Raw genomic sequence first — 22,186 nt, 5'->3', positions numbered from 1 at the left:
TGTCCTACCTCCAATACGATCCGCTAAAAAGTATAGCGGGCTGTGTCTGTGTCCGCTCTGCAGAACGGACACAGACATGACATCCACCCACTCCGCTCATTGTGGCCCGCGACCAGTTACCAAGTCACTTAAGTGGCCCTTGCTCTTCAAAAGGTTGGGAACCCCTGCCATACAAGGTATCCGAGATCCGTCACAGTGGTGGCAGCGTGGGATGTCTCCTGCAGTCCGGGACATCCAAACCACCGCCAGGATTCAAGATCCAGGCAGCCTCCAAGGAGCGATATGGGGACCTGCAACATGAGAGCAGAGTTCGGGAGGAGGCTGCAGGGCATGCGGAAGTGACAGAGCTCACCATGTTCGGCTGGGGGGTGTGATCCGCCAACAACTCTGGCAGGAGATGCTAAGCAACGAGCAGCACCATCAAGGGAAGATACTTCCCTCCTCCACAGAGATGTATTGGACGCAGTACCGTGTGTGAGAGGTGTTCCTAAGTGAACGACTGCGAGATGAGTGGAAGACGGAGCTCGGAAGATTTGTCCGGGAGGAGATGACAGAGCCCTCCGGTGGTTCGCGGCTCAACTGTGGCCAGGTACAGCAGATGGCAGCCTGACAGAAATCGTTGGCTATGGTGGCGTGGGGCTGCTCCATCAAAAAATGTACGGAGACCCAGACTTTGGGAGCGATGAGGAGTGGCGGCTGGAAGACATCCTGGACTTCCGAGATGAGGTGCTGGACCTCCCCGAAGAGGCGTGTGACCTGGAGGAATTGGAGTTCCTGGTTGAGCAGGAATAGGAGCTTGAGATTGCCTACAAGCGGCTGTTTGACGGTGATCAGCAGCCCGGCATGGCTCCCGTTGCCTGGGACTGTCCAGGAGAAATAGCGGACAGTCACAAAGATGTGGACCAAATGGGGCCGGGGTGCCCTGACGTTTTCCCGTCCTAACCGCAATTAAAGCAGCGATGATACAGAAGGCACTGCGAGTGCTAAAATGCCAGAACGGTTCCTGCTTCCCCCTTCCCCACCGTTTTAGTGGCTGACCCCTTAGGAGTCTGCCCCTGTGACCCCCTTGTCTTTGAGGGCAAAAACAAAAAAAGTTTTCCTGTGGCCTTCTTATTTTTAGGAAAAGCTTTTTTCTTGTCGGCAGTTTGGTCTAGAACTTTCTCTAAATGTTGTCTGAACAATAGGTCTCCCTCAAATGGGATACCACAAAGCTTTACTTTTGAGGCCAGGTCCCCAGACCAGGATTTTAAGCATAGAGCCCTGCAAGAAGAATTTACTAGGGCTGAAGCCTTTGCTGACAGTTTGACCGACTCTGCAGAAGCATCTGCCATATAACTTGCTGCTTTATGAAGCATGGGAAGGGAATCTAAAATTTCCTTCCTGGAGGTCCCACCTTCCAAATGGGTCTGTAGCTGGTCCAAGCAGACCTCCAAAATTACAAGCCACTACAGTTGTAGCCATTGCAGGTTTTAAATTTGTCATGACTACTTCCCATGACCGTTTCACCAGCACCTCCATCCGTTTGTCAATAGGTTCCCTAAGGACCCCCATGTCCTCAAATGCAAGGTCTGTTGATATTGCGCACTTTGTTTCATATTCAAGTGGAATCCTCACTGAAGTGGAATCTCCTCTTCAGACTTTTAAAGGAAAAAATTTTTTTTCTCCTGGTCCACCCATTTCTTTTTGATAGAGTCGCTCATTGCACTGTGCACCGGAAATCCTCTGGCTTGGTCCTCTTTCAGGGTCTGGTACATGGGCATATAGAGACAAAGAGGCCTGCTCTTCTTTGATATCTAGTGTCTAGTAAATCACCCCCAATAATGCGTCCACCTTCTGGAGTGAGAGCCTGTATATAGGTGATCTTGTCCCCTGGTTTGGAGTATATTTGGATGACGCAGTTTAACTTAGTTCCGCCAAAGAATCTGAGTCCTCCCCTCCCGATTCGTCTCCCTCCACTGGGGCTGAAGATGGGAGGGGACTTCAGCTGGCTGATTTGGGGTTTCAAGGTTCAACAGCATTGATTTTATTCAGCCTTCATTTATTTTTTACCGCAAGAAATCAATTCTTTACATGCGCCTGTTGTCTCCTTGTACACAAATTTATCTATACAAGGTTTACAGAGCGGTTTGTTCCACCCTTCTTTAAATTTAGTCGTACAAGACGGACACCTCTTCTCCACCCCCCGATTTCTCCTTTTTTTTTAGCCGAGCCTGAAGCAAGAGAAGGAGAGAAGAGAAGGGGACAAACAAAAGGAGCAATGTAGCTATCAGTTACCATGAATACCACATGTGCAGCCACCAACACCCATGTGCACCCCTGCCAGCCACGACCAGATTCGTAATGCTCTTTAGCCCGGATCCTGTAACACCCAAAAAAAAAAAAGGGGGGAAAGGGTGGGGAAAAAAAACAAGGAGGAGAGCGACCTCTGCTCCACAACCCCCCTCCCTCAGCTCTCTGTGTCTGTCTATCTGAGCTGGACCGGCACCACTGCCACTCTGCTCTGCTGGATCCATGTCCTCCTGCAGCATAGCGTAGTTGTGCCTGTCGGTGGAACCCAGACCGCCAGCGACTGTGGCTGGTGTTTAAATGAGGCGCCATGGATTCCTCGTCCACGCTCCTCGCAAGACCCGCAAGTGATATCCCTGAAGTCCCTGTCCTCCGCCATGCATTCCAGAAGCAGGAAATCAAGGCCTACACCATGACCCCCACCAGACCGGTATCCGGGAGGCAGGGAACTCTACTCCCCCCCCATCGTGAACACCATGCAGGGAGTGCCCAGCCCTCCCCGGGCTGCTCTGGAGAAAAGGCGCCGGTCACCAACCTAGCTCTCCACCCTAAGGTACCTGCAGACCTCCCCTCCTTCCTCTAGGCAGTCCTAGGTTCTGAGAGGGAAAAAATCAGAGCTCCATCCAGCCTCCTCCACCGGTGGAGGAAACACAAAAGACTGGGGAATAAGGATGGGAGCCGCCCTTTATGGATCCATTTGCTGTGTTTCCTGCCTCCGGAGATGGAGCCTCTCTAGTGCGGTCCTGAACAGACAAATAGAGAAAAGGTATTTTAAAAATTCCTCTTTTTTGTGGGAAGGGTCCTTATGTGCTTGGCTGGTGCCTGCCTCACCTGGAGTATCCTAGGGATTCGCCTCCATGGTCCCCACTTCTGCTCTGGTTCCCAATACTAGTTCGGTTATGCTGGATGGAAGATTGTAGGCCCAGCCTGGCCTTCCCTTTCTCCTTGTGCCCTGGAGACCCGTAACTGAAAGCCTCGTCACGTGATGACACCCGTTCCATCGGAAGTGATGCGTACCATGTCCCCGGCCTATGGCGCGGTCATAGAGGAGAGGGAGAGATGCACCGGCCACAATACCAAACATCCACGGCCCCGCCGCCTCACTCGACCGGCCCCACACACACACACACCAGGGCCTGCGCCACCATGCCGCTGACCCTCACCAGGCACTGAAAGGAGGTGAGGAACAGGTCTGCTCTGGTTTAGCTGGACGGTACCCGGGGTACAAGGCATTAAGGACTACCGAGAACCGTCTGCAGCATAGGACACAGTGCCCATGCAATGTCTCCTTTCCCTTCAGGAAGCCCCTGAGAGATGTAGTCCTCCCTGTAATACACCTGGTCTTCAGCAACATGCTCCTCCAATAAAGGAAACAATTTACCGACCATGGGATTGAGGGACAGCCTTTTGAACTGAATGGGCAAAGTGTTTCCAGTGGTGACGGGAGGAGCTCCATCTCTTAAGGGCTGTCCTGGAAGATGACTGGGGAAAAAAGTTTTGCCTTTAGTCCAGGACTCTCCCTCCTGATTGGCTGAGACACAGCCGCCACACCATTGGCTCCTGTTGCTGTCAAAGTCAGTTAGCCAATCAGGAGAGAGGGGGACGGGGCCAAACCGCAGCTCCGTGTCTAAAAGGACACACAAAAGCTCCAGCTTGGCTCGGCTGGAAAAGATGGAAAACCCGCTCTAAAAAGTAAGGAAAAAAGGAAACCGTAACACAAATTTGGGAGCTGCGATTAGCATGTAAACAAACGATTCAAGGGAAAAAATAATAAGAAATACAAAAATTGCGCTACCCCTTAATCAAGGGGTAACGCAAAGTAAGTTATTACGAAACGGACGTAGGGCGGAGCGGTCCACTGTCGTTAACTCCAGCTTGAATACGATCCCCCAGCAGGACGGGTGTCTAGAATTTGTGTACCGGACGGCAAACCAGATTAAAGGCATTACTTGTCTGCTATGTTGCAAGTGCAATACAACTTTTCTAATAAATGTTTTACACTTTTAAAGCGCTATGTGGAGCTGTCATTATCTTTTTCATGTTGGGTACTGATACTGGCGATTTGCAATCTTACGCTGGATGAGATCCACTGATCTAAAGATTGAGTCTGCCTGAGCTATACTGTGGGAGTGAGAATTACACGCGCTTAACGATCCCCTGTCATAAGGGATCAAGGCAAGTCGGTAAGGAGCCATCATTATTCACTGGTGGAGGATTCATCATTTTTTGTTTGGACACGGTTTCCTATCAGATTGTTGGATTTTGGCACAGAGCACAGGTGTACAGCATCCACTGACATAGCATGTATGGACTATATTCAATAATACAGCCTTTATATATATTGATTTGATGTTAAATTAGTTTTTTGCAACATATTACTTTTGACACATGTTCACTGTTTTGTATGTGAGTTTTTATAGCAACTGATGTTCTCAATTATTAATTTATTTATTAACCACTTCCAGACCTGCGCACGACGATGTACGTCCTATTTTTAAAGACTGATATCTCGGTAACGGCAGCAGCTGCTGCCACAATCGAGGTATCAATCTTTCGTGTGCGCGGTCTGGAATCCGATAATGGCGGTCTCCGCGGCGGATTCACCGCGAGATCGCCGTTATCGGTGGCGGGAGAGGGGCCCTCCCGCCGCTCTCCCGCGCCCTCCGCCGCTTACCGGAGCCGTCGGTAGCGGCGGAGGCGATCGGGTGCTGTCGGCTGGTGAGCGGGGACGAGACTGAAGGAAAAATCTCCTTTGCCCGTCCCCATAGCTCGGCTGGGCGGAAGTGACGTCAAAACGTCAGTCCCGCCCAGCCTCTTAAAGAGACAAATTTTTTTTTTTGGTCATTTGAAAAAATGACATTTTTTTTTTTTTTTTGCATTTAAGCCCAAATATGAGATCTGAGGTCTTTTTGACCTCAGATCTCATATTTAAGAGGACCTGTCATGCTTTTTTCTATTACAAGGGATGTTTACATTCCTTGTAATAGGAATAAAAGTGATCAAATTATTATTTTTTTTTTTCAGTGTAAAAGATAATAAAATAAATAAAAATAAATAAGAAAACAAAAAAAACATTTTTTTAAAGCGCCCCGTCCCGACGAGCTCGCGCGCAGAAGCATACGCGAGTAGCGCCCGCATATGAAAACGGTGTTCAAATCACACAAGTGAGGTATCGCCGCGATCGTTAGAGCGAGAGCAATAATTATAGCCCTAGAGCTACTCTGTAGCTAAAAAAATGCAATCTCTAGAATTTTTTAAACATCACCTATCGAGATTTTTAAGGGTAAAAGTTTGACGCCATGCCACGAGCGGGCGCAATTTTTAAGCGTGACATGTTGGGCATCATTTTACTCGGCGTAACATTATCTTTCACAATATATAAAAAAAATTGGGCCAAATTTATTGTTGTCTTATTGTTTAATTAAAAAAAGTGAATTTTTTCCAAAAAAAGTGCGCTTGCAAGACCGCTGCGCAAATACGGTGTGACAAAAAGTATTGGAATGACCACTATTTTATTCTCTAGGGTGTTAGAAAAAAAAATATATAATGTTTGGGGGTTTTAAGTAATTTTCTAGCAGAAAAAAACTGTTTTAGTCTTGCAAACACCGAATCTGAAAAACACCTAAGGTCTGGAAGTGGTTAATAGGGACACACTTGACATCATAAGTCATTGGTTACGTATTCATACATCACTGATGCTGTTCCTTTGGCATTCTTAATTTGGTGAATTATTTTTTAGTTTTCACTTGGTTAAGGGGTAGCGCGATTTCTCTATTTATTATTTTAGCTTGGCTCGGTTGCCCCCCATAGCAAGCCACTTGCTGTGGGGGCACTTAACAGGAGGAAGGGGCCAGGAGCACCGAAGAGGGACCTGGGAAGAGGAGGATCCGGGCTGCCCTGTGAAAATTCACTGCACACAGGCATGTATAACATGTTTGTTATTTAAAAAAAACACATAGGTATGATCAAAAAGGAACTAATATATTTTACTTATCTTGGAGACCAGCCCCTGCTGAATTAAGGAGAAATCTTCCTGGCTTTCATGTTTGCAGAAATGCTGAACACATTTCATCAGCAAGGTCACATGCTTAAACTCATTACGATCCAGTTCCTTAAAGTAAAAAGACCAATTTTCAAAACAGCATACTAATAATGGCATGTCACATATCCTTTGTGCTATGAGACACTCACTTTATTAATTAGCCTGTCCAACACATTTAAGAGTGCTTTTCCGTGTCGCTGAAAAGAGCAAGAAATCTTCTCTTCAACTATTTCAGTGATTTTCTGAAATCCTTTCCCTTTAAATGCCTCTGTAATAAGAGATTCAAGCTACGGAAAGAAAAATCATATTAGAACAAACACAGAATGGTGCATTCTTACATGTTCATCTTCCACCAAAAATGAAATGCCGTACCCTTAAAGTGGGCTTAAGTTCAAAAAATCTTTTTTTTTTTTTCCACCTGTTTAGGTGTGTCAGGGCTGTGGATATGGAAGTAGAGCCAACCTTCCTGTACTGGGCCCCATCAGTTCAGCAGGGGGCAGAAAGGGGATTCTTTAAATACCTTTGGGTGCAAGCACAGTAATCCCATGGACTAAAGCCCCAGCAATTAAAGTTCCCCGGGTCCCATTGGTTCAGCATCAGGGGACATTCATTTTCAAGGGAAAGGCATAGTAATCCTCAATGCAATGGGTCCTGACAATTAAAGTTCCTGATCCTTCCTCTAGATCGATCTGCCAGAAGAGGCTGGAACTTTACATTTGTCAATAACCATACTATGCCTGATCCTGAAAATTAGTTTGTCCCCTGCTGCTGAACTGATGGGGCTCTGAGAATTTTTATTTAATTGCTGGGAGCTGTGGCTGGCAATTTACGGTGCATGTACAATAAAGAATTTAAATCCCCTGTAGCGCCCCCTTTTAACTTTTAGAAAGGGCACTACGCTAAAGTTAGTGGGAGAATGAGAGAGATAAGTTGCTCTCATTCTTAATTTTGTCAAATTTGGCTGTCGCCAAATCTGGATTGTTCTGTGGGTCAGTCTGCGTTCCAGGGATGCAGTTCCATCTCTGGGCGGCAGGTGGTGCCAGAGAGGTCCAGGCGGAGCCGCTTCTTCCTAGCAGCCAATTAGAGGAGTTTTCCCTCGCGGGGCATGCTGGGGAGGAGTATTTCTGTGGCGGAAGCCGTTGTTCTGGGTTCTTCGCGGGTTCCTGGTTCGGCACCCACCTTTAGGGTGTGCGCACACATCGCAGGCCCCACCACTATGGCCTACCTAGCCTGGGGTCGCGCGCTACGCGGAGTTTCTGACTCTGGGCCCTTCCGGCCTGGAGCAACTGATGCTACCAAGGGGCCCCGGTGACTTACTGGGTCCCCACTTCTACTGAGAAGATCCCAAGCTGTATGCTGTTCGATGGGGGGGATCGGCTTGAGGAGAACCCGGAGGCAGGTTATCCAAAAGGGCTTGAACGAACTATCGGGGATCTGGTGACCGGGACATTGACAGGTACACTTGCACTGTCAACGGGTGACCCTAACGTAATTTACTGGGAGGATTCGCTCTGCTGTTCAACTTAAATCTTGCACTAGGCCTGTGGCAGAGGTCTCAACATTCAATCAGAGCCAAGGCTGTGGCAGAGACTTGGTCCTCCCAGCAACCTTAAGTGGCACTCCGGCTGCCAGACCTGTGGCAGAGGTCTGTCCGGGGGCACTTCACCCACTCTGGCTGGAGTGGCGACGCATTGATGCAACTACAGAATAGCAGGATTGCTTTTCTCTATCCAAAGCCTGATACTGCAAAGTTCCTTTATTTCATCAACCTTTTTGGTCTACCTCAAGTTGATGTTGGTCGTGTTGCACCAAGGAAATAAAGCATTCAGAAAACTTTGTCTACAGATTGGACATTCGATTACTGCTCTGTTCACTACCTTCACCCCTAGACATCACATAGAGGTAACTTAATACGCCGATCCCAAATCAATCAGCGGCTCCTGAGGGGGTAGCGCTACACCCCTTCTTCGTGGGGGGTAGAGGGGGCAACCCTGTCAGACAGACCATATTGGGGGGGCCTTATGATTGCTTATAGTGGCCCTGATGTGTGCTCTTTTTAAAATTGAAAGTGTAACAGGCAGGGTTTACAGGTAGTTACTACCTCTCACAGTGATGACGTACTCCCCCTGACATATTCTCTGTTCGGGCATACTCCTGGCTCTGCATCTACCCTCTGGACTGAGTGAGTGGCTCAGAGGTGACACAATCATCACCCTTGATGTCTGTGTTCACAAATGTTTGACAAGGATTAGATGACTGCAGCAGCTTCTCATCCTGCAATTCGCTACAAGGTTACAATGTTGCATACTAAACAATGAGAAGGAGGAGGAGACTGAAAAAAAATTCTTCCGCATGGCACATCTTGCCTTGGCAATATTTGCCCACTCTTCTTTGCAAAAACACTCCAAATCTGTCAGATTGCGAGGGCATCTCTTGTGCACAGTCCTCTTCAGATCACCCCACAGATTTTCAATTGTATTCAAGTCTGGACTCTGGCTGGGCCATTCCAAAACTTTAATCTTCTGGTAAAACCATTCCTTTGTTGATTTGGAAATAAAATAAAAATAGAAGCACTAGATAGTGTATTACCGTAAAAACGGTTAAACCTTTTTTTACGGTAAAACACTTTCTAGTGTTTTTATTTTTTGGGGTTCTCTGATGGCTGGCTTTGTGTATCGACTTCCACTGAAGCAGTCTCTGCATACCCACTGGAGGAATCAAGGCTTTAATACAGGCCTGTTGTCCTCTTGCCTCTGGTAAGAAGTGATTTTGGCTGATGGTGGAGCACGGGTGTTTGCACGAATATCCTGGAGTTATACCCTTCATTGTTTTCATCAACATCTATTTTCTGTCACGGATCCACTCTGCATAGATCCTCTTTGCACTTGAGGAATTGAGACTATGGGCCAGATCCACGTACATCGGCGCATATATCCGTCGGGCGTAGCGTATCTCTGATAAGTTACGGCGGCGTAGTGTATCTTTGGTGGCGTAAGGGCGCGCCATTCAAATGGATGTGATGGGGGCGTGTTTTATGTAAATACGTCTTGACCCGATGTAAATGACGCTTTTTTTCCAACTGCGCATACGCCGTCCGTGGGGGTATCCCAGTGCGCATGCTCGAAATTAAACCGGAACAAGCCAATGTTTACAACGGTGACGTCATTCCACGCAAAGCCCTATTCGAACGACTTACGCAAACGACGTAACATTTTTAAAATTCGACGCGGGAACGACGGCCATACTTAACATAGGATACGCCTCATATAGCAGGGGTAACTATACGCCGGAAAAAGCCGAACACAAACGACATAAAAGAATGCGCCGGCCGTACGTTCGTGGATCGCCGTATCTAGCTAATTTGCATACTCGACGCGGAATTCGACAGAAACGCCACCTAGCGGCCAGCGTAAATATACACCTACGATCTGACGGCGTACTAAGACGTACGCCTGTCGGATCGATTCCTCATTCCGTCGTATCTTGTTTTGTGGATACGAAACAAAGATACGACGCGGGAACTTTGAATTTACGCGGCGTATCAATAGATACGCCGGCGTAATTCGTTTGTGGATCTGGCCCAATATATTTTTCAGTTTAGATGAGATCACATCTTTGTGTTTTTTTCCAATATTTATATTCTTAGTCTCTTTAAGTGTATTGCATTTGATTTCAGCAGACGCATTATGACATATAATCTGTTATGGTCTGTATGCACTGTATATATGATGGACCGATTCCAATATTGGTCCTTCACTGTTTAGTGCAGCTCTTCACTGTTTCTTTAATTATTTATTTATGTCTATCACATAAACAGAGCTGCTGCTGTGGTGCTTTTTTCGTGGTTTGGTTTGGTAATTGGTTAGCGCAGTATTTTTTGCACACTTCTCTACAGAATATACCAATTTCTTTATTCATACAACATAAAATACACATTTAAAAACACATATCTGGTACATTATTTTATCCTAATAACATACATTCTTGCATCACATCAATATCCAAAATCAACTTGTTCAGGGACCAAGTTGCAATTGTTGTAATGATATTCCGATAGTTGTCTTCACCACCAGAGCATACCAAATCATTTAGAATATCATCTTCCTCTGAGGTAATAGTATGCAGATATACAACCAAATTATAACATATTATATTTACAGTATGTCACTGCATCAAAATCAGCCTACTAATAGTACCCATTTACATTACAGATGCAAGTAATATATTTATGAATCAGCCAATATGTATTTTTAAATGTGCATATTTTATGAATATTTTTTTTTTTTCATTTTTATATATCATACATTGTTAATAGCAGTTGCCTGAAAAATCTCACTGAGGTTTTATATTCTGGCTACAGGAAATAACACCTAAAATTATACTAAAGTCGTTTTTTTTTTCCCCATTTAAAAAAAAAAAAAAAAAAACACAAGAAGAAAAAACAGGACTTAGTCTTACCGGAAACTCTGTTTCTAGGACAGCCCTTTTTTTTTTTTTTTTTTTTTTAGCCCTTGAGAGATGGAGCTCCTCCCTGGACAGGAAACACATCACCCCCAGCTCTTTAAAAGGCGGTCCCTCAGGCATCTGGTCAGTTTTAATCCAAGAACCGAAGGACGGAGCTGAAATACAGTTAATAACACATATATATATACATACACATACACACACACACACACACACACACACACACACACACACACCTACCTCAAAGCATAGGGTGGGAACGTGCTGTCCTGGAAGACTCCTGGAAACAGAGTTTCCGGTAAGACTAACTCTGTTTTTCCCAAGGCGTCTTCCAGGACAGCCCTTGAGAGGATGAGCAAGCACTCACCAGATTAGGGTGGGACTACTGCTTGGACGACTTTTCTCCCAAAGGCCTGATCTTGATTACTCAAGACATCCAAACGATAGTGTCGAATGAATGTTGACATGCTTGACCACGTGGCGGCCTTACATATCTGCTCTGGGGTAGCGCCGGCTCTTTCTGCCCAGGACGTGGCTAACGCCCTTGTAGAATGTGCCTTCAAGCCTTGCGGAGGGTCCAGGTGCAGAGTTTTGTACCCTTCCAAGATGGCCATTTTGATCCACCTGGATATTGTCCCTTTTGAAGCTTGTTTTCCTTTTCGATTTCCGGAAAAAAGAACAAACAGGGCCTCTGATGTTCTAAACTCCTTAGTTGCATCTAGATAGGCAAGGAGGCATCTTCAGACGTCCAGCCGATGCAGCTGTTCTTCTTTGCTGTTTGCAGGTTTATTGCAAAAAGAGGGTAAAATGATGTCCTGACTCTTGTGAAAAGAGGAAGCGACCTTTGGAACAAAAGATTGGTCCGTCCTCAGAATGACTCGATCCTCCAATATCTGCATGTAAGGTTCTCTGATTGACAGAGCCTGGAGTTCGCTGACTCTGCGAGCTGTAGTCATCGCAATTAAGAAGACTGTCTTTAAAGTAATTAACCTTAGAGAAGCCTCTGATATCGGCTCAAAGGGCTCTCTAATAACTGCTTTCAACATAATGGAAAGATCCCATGTCGGTACTTTTTGGCATGGGGCCGGCCGTTGTTTAGCAACCGCCTTACAAAATCTGTTAATAAGTGGATCTTGCTGTAATGAGCGTTGAACGTAAACTGATAGGGCCGCAATTTGAACTTTAATTGTACTTAAAGCCAATTTCTTGTCGATGCCCTCTTGTAAGAATTATAGAATTGTTGGAGAATCGTATTCTCTCTTCCTATTCTCTTTCAGCCAGAGATTAAATTTTTTCCAGTGCTTCTGATAAATTGCTCTGGTATTTGGCTTGCGACTCTGCAACAGAATTTTGATCACCCTGTCTGATAGACCCTTGGACTTCAGGATGTCTATTTCAGATACCAAGCCGCCAGATTCAAAAAGGCTGGGTTGGGGTGCTGGACCGGACCTTGAGACAGCAGATCCGGACTGCACGGCAACATCCAGGGTGGCCGATCTACTAAGGATAGTAGAAGTGAAAACCACGCCCTTTTCGGCCAAAAAGGGGCTATTAAAATGAGGGAAGTCTTCTCCGTCTTGAATTTGGAGAGGACTCTCGGCAAAAGATGAAGTGGAGGGAAAGCATAGGTCAGGGTGAATGTCCAACTGTTCTGTAAGGCATCGACTGCTAGTGGTTGATCCCTTGGATTCAGAGAGAAAAAATTTGGTAGTTTGGCATTTTTCCTGTTTGCGAAAAGGTCGATTTCCGGAAGACCCCACTTGGTAACTATGTCTGCAAACACTGCCGGATCTAGAGACCACTCCTCTTGAGAGATCAACTGTCTGCTCAAAAAATCTGCTAGACCATTCTGCGTACCCTTGAGATGGACGGCTGATAGAGACTCCAGATTCTCTTCTGCCCAAACAAACATTTCTTTGGCTATATTCATCAGGCTGGGGTTCCTGGTTCCCCCCTGCTTGTTCAGATACGCCACTGACGTGACGTTGTCCGACCTGATCTGCAGATGTTGATGTTTTAGTTGGTCTTGAAATGCTGCCATGCTTTTTGCTACAGCTTTTAACTCTCTGTAATTTGAAGAGCGCTTCTTTTCTAGGCGACTCCAAGGGCCTTGCGCCCATTGATCCCCTAGATGGGCTCCCCAGCCTTGGTTGCTGGCGTCCGTCGTCAGGATGAGCGTAACCGAGGGGTTCCACAACAGACCTCCTTTCAGATTGTTTTGGTTTCTCCACCACCAAAGTGCTTGTTTTGTTTTTTCTGAAAGAAACACTTTGTCCTCCAAGTCCTTTCCTAAAAGATTCTGTAAAAGGAATGACTGGAGCGGTCTTTGGTGAAACCTGGCCCATTTCACTACTGGGATGGAGGCTGTCATGAGGCCTAAAACCGACATTATCTCCCTTACTGTTACAGGGAGATTTGTCTGTATTTGCGCTACTCGTTGACTTATGTGATCGATTTTTTCTTGAGGAAGAAAGGTCTTCTGTTCTGTTGAATTTATTATGTAGCCCAAAAACAGGATCTCCTGAGAGGAAATGAGGTTTGATTTCTCCTGGTTGATGATCCAACCAGAGTCAACCACTGCTGGGCGACCACTAGGTCTGCCATCAGTTTTTGCCTTGTCGGTGCCAAGAACAGTAAGTCGTCTAAGTATGGGACGACTGTTATGCCCTGGAGTCTTAGGGGGGCCAGTGTCTCCGCAAGAATCTTGGTAAAGATCCTCGGGGACGAGGAGAGGCCAAAGGGAAGAGCTTGACTCTGAAAATGATAATTTTTTTCTCTCACTTGAATGGCTATGCGGAGGAACTTTTGGGAGCTTTCCCTGATAGGAATATGAAGGTAGGCATCCTTCAAATCTATTTTTGCCATGAAACAATCTTTTTGAAGCAGATTCTTCACAGAATAGATAAATTCCATCCGGAACTTTTTGTATCGAATGGCCATGTTCAAAGGTTTTAGATTGAAGATCAGGCGGTACTTGCCTGACGGCTTCTGCACTAAAAAGACGTGCGAGTAAAAACCCTGACCTTCCTCTTGTTTGGGAACTGGTATTATGACTTTCTGATCTACAAGCTCTCATATGAGATGTTGTAATGCCTGGGCTTTTGTCTGATCTTATGCCAGTTGTGTAATCAAGAACCTTTTTGGTGGTACTTGATCGAACTCCAGAGCATAACCCTTTTCTATGACTCCCCTGACTCCCCGGAGGTCAGTTTTTTCCATTGTGGAAGGAAGTCCCCCAATCTTCCTCCCACTTGGATCCTGACATCACTGGGTTTTGGGATTTTTGTCAGGAGGGTTAAAGAGCACATTGGCTTTCTTTTTCCCCCCTTGTGTCGCCCAGGGTCTATTTGACTTCCCTTTTTCCTGATTTTTCTTTTGCCCTTTAAAGGGACGAAAAAACTTCTTGAAACCTGATTTTTTCTTGTCAGGAAAAGTCTTCTTTTTATCCGCAGTGCGTTCTAATGCTTCATCTAGCGGAGTGCCAAACAAAAAATGTCCTAAAAAAAGAAAGGCTGCAAAGGCGTAACTTAGAGGCAGTGTCTCCCGGCCAGGTTTTGAGCCAAAGAGTTCTCCTCGCAGCCACTGATAGGGAAGCTGCCCTGGCTGAAAGTTTTACCGATTCTGCCGAGGCATCGGCGATAAAGCCCACAGCTTTAAACAGCATGGGAAAGGATTTTAACAGCTCTTCTCTAGACGTACCTGCTGTCAGGTGTTCCTGCAATTGTTTGAGCCAAAACTCCAAATTACGTGCTACACACGTGGTTGCTAAGGCTGGCTTAAGGTTAGCCATGGCCGTGTCCCAGGATCTCTTGAGGATAACATCCCCTCTTTTATCCATGGGATCCGCCAAATGTCCCATATCCTCGAACACGAGATCTGAGTGTTTAGATACCTTTGCTAGTGGGGCATCAAGTTTTGGAGATTGATTCCAGACCGCAGCGGGGTCCTCATCAAAGGGGAATCTCCTTTTTAGACCACCTGAAAAGAAGGGCCTTTTGTCAGGTTCCTCCCATTCTTTCAGAACCAAGTCTGAAACTATTTTGTGCACTGGAAAAACCTTCTGTTTTTTCCTGCTTAACCCCTGATACATCCTATCATGACGTGAGAGCGAAGCTTTTTCCTCCTTCAACTCCAATGTCTCATGAATAGCCCCAATTAGTTCATCTACCTCCTCCTGGGAGAGTTTGAATCTAGTAGGGGTGTGGGAGTCATTCTGAACATTTTCTTGCCCAGAATCTGCCTGGGAAGAATCTGCATCAGAATTATCAAGGGAAATCTCCTCATTCTCTACAGGATCACCTGTTCCTGATGCTACCGGATTTGGAGAGGTGGGCACCTCCTGCTGTCTAGCAGCTGAACCTGGAATCTGTGTGTCAGCAATTAGTTTCCTGAAAGACTGAAAAGTGGCTTGCATTTCATCCTTAAAAGAACCCAGAAACTTATTAAGCGGGGAATCCTCTTCGCTATTCACAACAGTAGTAATACAGGGACCACATAAGCTTTTGGTATAGCCAGAAGCAAGCCTTGAATTACATGTGGCACATTTTTTTTTGTCTCTAGAAGGGGTTTTAGCATCCTTTGATTCTTTCTGACAGGAAAAAGAGAGAGAGAGAGAGGGTCTCTTAGTAAATACATAACAAGTGCCCCCTCCTCCCCTGTCCTAAGGTGCCCACTGAGCTATACATAGGATTACAGACCTATCTAGCTCCCCTACACAGGTGAAAAAACACAGGCATAAGGTTCTGGCACAGCCAGCCTACCTGTGAAGAGCCGGCGCCAGACTCCCCTGGAGCGTGTGCAGCGTCCATGCTGCTCGGTGGATAGGAAGAGTACAGCCCACGCTTGCTGCCTTTTGAATGCGCCGACTCGGCCTTCTTCCAAACCCCGCGCCAGGAAACCGGAACCTGAGCTTCCGGCGCACAGTAATGACGCGCATTCCGGCCTGGAGGTTACGCCCAGCGACTTCCGGGTCACGGCGTCCACCGCAAGGAGAGATTTTCCCGCCGCCAGACGCCGCCGCCCATGCACGCCATCACTGCCCACTCCCTCGCCGGGCACCGGAGGGAAGGAGGAACGGGGAACTCCATACACATGCGGAGGGAACCCGTGGCCCAAAAAACAGAGAGGATTATCAGGTGAGGGAACAACCAGCCCAGCTGTCTTTCCCCGCCCTTAGAGATGGACACTCTCCCGGATCCATCCCCCTCTGAAAAGACGGTTCCTCAGGTGACATGTCTCCTCCGTTCTGAGGAAACACATAAAACTGACCAGATGCCTGAGGGACCGCCTTTTAAAGAGCTGGGGGTGATGTGTTTCCTGTCCAGGGAGGAGCTCCATCTCTCAAGGGCTAAAAAAAAAAAAAAAAAAGAAGGGCTGTCCTGGAAGACGCCTTGGGAAAGAAGGTTATACTTGCTTGCTCTGTGTAGTGGTTTTGCACAGAGAAGCCCAGATCCTCCTTCTCTTGGGTCCTTTGCCGGCGCTCCTGGCCCCTCCCTTCTGCCAAGTGCCCCAACAGCAAGCGGCTGTCCATTTAGACAGGGAACCATGGCTCAGCCCCGCCCCCTCTCTCATTGGCTCTCTGACTTTGATTGACAGCAGCGAGAGCCTATGGTGCCACACAGCTGAGGAGGGAGAGTCCCGAAGAGCCGAAACTCTCGTGCAACATCGCTGGATCGAGAAGGGGCTAAGGGGGGCTGCTGCACATAGAATGCGTCAAGGTTAAAAAAAAAAAAAAAAAACTTTGACTTTAGAACCACTTTAAGTAACATAATTAGTACAAAATGTCAACAGCTACATAGTGCTGCAATTTTATGTGCAACCAGAGTTGTTTTTTAAATACTTAAAGTTGATGTAAACCTGAATTATTTTTTTTTTTTATGTCACAGTGTACAGTAGAGGTCGACCGATATGGGTTTTTCTCTGGCCGATGCCGATATTTAGAAATCGCGGCGGCCGATAGGCGATTTATGATGCCGATTTTTTTGGGCCGATATGTTAAGCCGATTTTTCAGGCGCTTTTGGGCTAAACAGTAAAGTTAGCCCATATTTTTATTTTTTCGTCCAAAAGTTTTCATTACCTGTTTTTGTGTGTATATATATATATATATATATATATATATATATATATATATATATATATATATATATATATATATATATATATATATATATATATATATATATATAAAATATATAATATATATAATGTAATACACAAAAACAGGTAATAAACTTTTGGATGAAAAAAAAAATATGGGCTAACTTTACTGTTTATTTTTATTTTTTTGTTAAAGTATATTTTTTTCCCCAAAAAATGTGTTTGAAAGACCGCTGCGCAAATACCGTGTAACATTAAATATTGCAGCAATCGCTATTTTATTTCCTAGGGTCTCTGCTAAAAAAAAATATATAATGTTTGGGGGTTCCAAGTAATTTTCTAGCAGAAAATACAGGATTTTTACTTGTATGCTTCAAGTGTCAAAAAAGATTTAGCCTTTAAATGGTTAAACTGAGAATTCTCCTACACGTTCTCCTACACGGAGTTCAGTTAATTGATAAGTAGCAACATTGTATATCTTTTCTAAAGCTTGGCAGGCTGCCCAGGAGAGAGAGAAGGTCTTCTACGGGAAGCTTCAGGCAACTTGCATTGACTTCTATTACAGAAGCTTTTTGCAAGTCGCGGTGCTGAAGTTTAAATCGGCATTTTTAAAGCACAAATCGGCCGATGCCGATTAATTTAAAAATGCCAAATATCGGCCGATATATCGGCCAACCGATATATCGGTCGACCTCTAGTGTACAGTATAAGATTTACTATCATCTGTGCCCAGTCTTGCCACACAGAGTTAATCCAGCTCGGAGCAATCCTCTTTTATTGTTCAGTGAAATAAAACAGACTTACAGAGAAAAACCTTAGTCCGTTCTGCCCCCTTGATGTGAGTGACAGGTTATTTACATATCTCATGCACTAGCCTGGAGACAGGCTTTATTTTTTCTGAAGTCATGTGGTTACCTTTCTGGATTTTGACTGGATGTTAGTGATCATAGCAGAATTTAGTGTAAGAAAGACACAGGAGAAAATGCATGTTGACAAGGGGAGTTTAGAGGAGGGTGGGGAGTCTACTGGCATCACGACTCCACTAACCAAGCTCCAGACAACAGATCCACCCACAGAATCTGCAGTTTTTCAGTTCTTATAAACAGACAGAGGAGAGACATTTGACAGGTAAGGATACATGCAGGAGGCATGTATATCCTTATAGATCAGCACTATGGCAGTAGTTTAGAAAGGATGAGAGTGGGTTTACATCCACTTTAAGTAACTTTGATACATACATAGTAGTCAGCCTGGTTACTCATGTCCTCACACTGATACAGGTTTACTTCTCCTCTGGAAAATCTGTTAAAAAAAAAAAAAAAAAATGTGCTGTAGTCAATATGCCATTATACTACTGATGAGAAAAGGAATTTAGCAGTTTATATTTACTAAAATAAATTGCATTTCCGTGTTCTGTGTGGGGAAATCGGATAAAGTGAACGCAGAATCCTGGGTTTAGTAACACTTTAAGGCCCCTTTCACACGGATGTTTCTGATCAGGTCCGTCTAAAAAACTGACAGGCGGACCTGATCGGATACTCCATTCACCCCTTATGGACTGGCGGATATCATCCGGACAGGCGGTCTGTTTTAATCCGATCTCCATAGAGGACAGCAGGGCTTTGACAGGTTCGTCTCAGTACAGTGAGCGGAGACGGACCTGTCATCTGCCTGCTTAGCGGATCGATCCCTGCTGAGCAAAGCGGAGTCCGTACACAGACAAGCCCATGTGAAAGAAACCTAAATCTGCACTCCAGGCAAATAGCTACAAGGGAGCGGTTTTACCTGGCAAAGTTTGCGTATTTCTGTTCATTAAAATTCTGAGTTGAGCTCTCTCACACAGACAGCCCAGTCTGGCAGAGCAGGAGATCTGATTTTTCTCTGCTGCGGTTAAAGGAAATCTGTCATGCAAGGCTGATAGAGGCTGCAATTGCTAACCTCTCCTAAACATGCTAGTTTCCTGCCTGTCATTCTGATGCTTGGATGCTGGTTGAGTTAGTGACCCCGAAAAACGCTAAAATAAGTAGTTCTGACACTTTTCTTTCTACCGCATGCTAGAGCTGCATGGTTAATCATTAAAGAATCGAGATTGTGATTCTACCCCCTCACGATTAGGGATGAGCCGAACATACCCGGGTTCGGTTCGCATCAGAACGTTCGAACAGACCGCGGGTTCGCGCGAACATTTAGAACCCCATTGAAGTCTATGGGACTCGAACGTTCGAATTCAAAAACGATCATTTTAAAGACCAATATTCAATTTAATGTTGGTAAACGTCTTTCAGAACCCGGGTCTTGCCCCAGGGAACATGTATCAATCGAAAAAAATATTTTAAAAACGGACGTTTTTGCGGAGCAGCGATTTTAATGATGTTTAAAGTGAAAAAAAAAAAAATGAAAAATTCCTTCAAATATCACACCTGCTGTGTGTCTCTAGTAGTGGCACATGTTTAGAAATGTCCCTGCACAACATTAAATTATTATAAGAACAAAGTAATTTAATACTGGTTGCGCACGTGCTGTGTGGGAACAATATCTCGATTATTTTAGGGGTGGTGGGGGGGTGGCATTATCTTTTTGGGAAAGCAAAATTGTAGAAAAAAGGGCACCCCTCAAACATACTGTAATTGTAGCGCAACAAAGAGCCACGTGCAAAGTATTGCATCAAAAATTGTTATTAGGCGCCCTTGTTACACAGGGGCATAAAAATGTGTCCGTAGGCGCAACATAACACTGCAACCCCTCCCAATATCTGTAATTGGAGCGCAACAAGGAGCCACGTGCAAAGTATTGCATCAAAAATTGTTATTAGGCGCCCTTGTTACACAGGGGCATAAAAATGTGTCCGTAGGCGCAACATAACACTGCAACCCCTCCCAATATCTGTAATTGGAGCGCAACAAGGAGCCACGTGCAAAGTATTGCATCAAAAATTGTTATTAGACGCCCCTGTTACACAGGGGCACAAAAATTAGGCCTTAGGCCACGTGCAAAGTATTGCATCAAAAATTGTTATTAGACGCCCCTGTTACACAGGGGCACAAAAATTAGGCCTTAGGCCACGTGCAAAGTATTGCATCAAAAATTGTTATTAGACGCCCCTGTTACACAGGGGCACAAAAATTAGGCCTTAGGCCACGTGCAAAGTATTGCATCAAAAATTGTTATTAGACGCCCCTGTTACACAGGGGCACAAAAATTAGGCCTTAGGCCACGTGCAAAGTATTGCATCAAAAATTGTTATTAGACGCCCCTGTTACACAGGGGCACAAAAATTAGGCCTTAGGCCACGTGCAAAGTATTGCATCAAAAATTGTTATTAGACGCCCCTGTTACACAGGGGCACAAAAATTAGGCCTTAGGCCACGTGCAAAGTATTGCATCAAAAATTGTTATTAGACGCCCCTGTTACACAGGGGCACAAAAATTAGGCCTTAGGCCACGTGCAAAGTATTGCATCAAAAATTGTTATTAGACGCCCCTGTTACACAGGGGCACAAAAATTAGGCCTTAGGCCACGTGCAAAGTATTGCATCAAAAATTGTTATTAGGCGCCCCTGTTAAACAGGGGCAGAAAAATTAGGCCTTAGGCACTGGTGGCGGAGCACAGAAAAACAAAATTTCTTACTAGCTAACAGCATGAAAAGTGAGGAGGAGAAGGATATTCCATCAGCAGCACAACAGGACAGTCACTCAGCATCAGCAGTCTCAAAGGGATCTGATATTTCAACACAAAATTCTTATTCAGTAACATCAGCATCAGGTGCTTGGTAGCCGGTGTTGATCCAAGCCTGATTCATTTTGATGAAGGTCAGTCGATCAACAGAGTCGGTGGAGAGGCGTACCCTGTGATCGGTCACAAAGCCTCCAGCAGCACTGAATGTACGTTCTGAAAGAACACTGGATGCAGGGCAAGCCAGTAGCTCAATTGCGTACTGTGCAAGCTCTGGCCAGTGATCCATCCTCAAGACCCAGTAAGCCAGAGGATTTTCCGTGGGGAAGGTGTCCAAGTCGGATCTTGCCGCTAGGTATTCCCGGACCATGTAAACCAGACGCTGGCGATGGTTGCTGGAACCGGTCAGACCTTGGGGCTGCGGATTAAAAAATTGTCTGAACGCATCGGTCAGACGGCCACCTTCTCCACCGCTCCTTCTCTGACTCACCGAAGCCTCAGCAAGACGTTGTCCAGGGCCAGGTTTTGGTAATCCCCCCGGTTCTGGGAACGCATTGCACAGACCCTTCTGCAAGGCCTCCCGCAGTAGTTTCATCTTCTGCTCCCTCTGCGATGGCAACATAAGATCCGTTACCTTACTCTTGTAACGTGGATCAAGGAGAGTTGCCAGCCAGTAATGATCCCTCTCCTTGATAGCACGTACACGAGGATCCTTACGCAGGCTTTGCAGAATCAGGGAGGCCATGCAGCGTAGGTTTGCAGAGGCATTCGGGGCACAGTCCTCTGGGTCACTGAGGACGACAGGATCCTCAGCCACCTCATCCCAGCCACGTAAAAGTCCACGTGTTCCTTGGGACTGTAAATGATCCCTTGAAGACTGCTGCTGTTGATGCTGAGTGCTAGGCTCCACCTCCATGCTGCTGATACAATCCTCCTCCTCCTCCTCTTCCTCATCCTCCTCCTCCTCTTCCTGTGTTCCAGGTGGGCAAGCAGGAACAGTGTCTGGATAAAGGGGGCCTTGAGAGGTAAGGAAGTCCTCCTCTTCCTCCCTCTGTTCTGCCTCAAGGGCCCTGTCCATTATTCCACGTAGGGTGTGCTCCAACATGTGAATAAGCGGGACAGTCTCACTGATGCATGCACTGTCACTGCTCACCATCCTCGTGGCCTCCTCAAATGGTGACAGGACAGTGCATGCATCCCTGATCAAGGCCCACTGGCGTGGTGAAAAAAACCCAAGCTCCCCTGAGCCAGTTCTGCTGCCATATTGGCACAGGTACTCATTGATGGCCCTCTGCTGCGTGTGCAGCCGCTGCAGCATGGCCAACGTAGAGTTCCATCTGGTGGGCATGTCACAGATTAGGCGGTTCTTGGGCAGGTTGTATTCCCTCTGGAGGTCTGTCAGCCGAGCAGTGGCATTATATGACCTCCGGAAATGCACACAGACTTTCCTGGCCTGCCTCAGGACATCCTGTAAGCCAGGGTACCTGCCCAAGAACCGCTGCACCACCAAATTGAGAACATGCGCAAAACAGGGCACATGGGTGAGTTTTCCACGTCGCAGGGCAGAGAGGAGGTTGGTGCCATTATCGCTGACCACCATTCCAGGCTTCAGCTGGCGTGGCGT

At 46.0% G+C, this 22,186-nt stretch overlaps 1 protein-coding gene across 3 annotated transcripts in view; it reads right to left on the bottom strand.

Moving 5' to 3' along the window:
* SYCP2L (synaptonemal complex protein 2 like) overlaps nt 1-22,186 on the bottom strand; it is a 230,406-nt gene that overhangs the window by 195,040 nt on the left and 13,180 nt on the right. For all 3 annotated transcript variants that reach the window (XM_040353720.1, XM_040353718.1, XM_040353719.1), the window contains exons 2-4: nt 18,128-18,191; nt 6,478-6,615; nt 6,281-6,397 (exon numbers count right to left, since the gene is read on the bottom strand). In XM_040353720.1, coding sequence (XP_040209654.1) covers nt 6,281-6,397; nt 6,478-6,615; nt 18,128-18,151 — 279 coding nt within the window. In that variant the 5' untranslated portion in view covers nt 18,152-18,191. The remainder of the gene's footprint in view (nt 1-6,280; nt 6,398-6,477; nt 6,616-18,127; nt 18,192-22,186) is intronic.

Source organism: Rana temporaria, chromosome 5 (assembly GCF_905171775.1).
Source record: "Rana temporaria chromosome 5, aRanTem1.1, whole genome shotgun sequence".
Classification (NCBI taxonomy): domain Eukaryota; kingdom Metazoa; phylum Chordata; class Amphibia; order Anura; family Ranidae; genus Rana; species Rana temporaria.
Note: the sequence above shows the minus strand (reverse complement) of the source record. Positions and strands in the feature narration are given on the sequence as shown.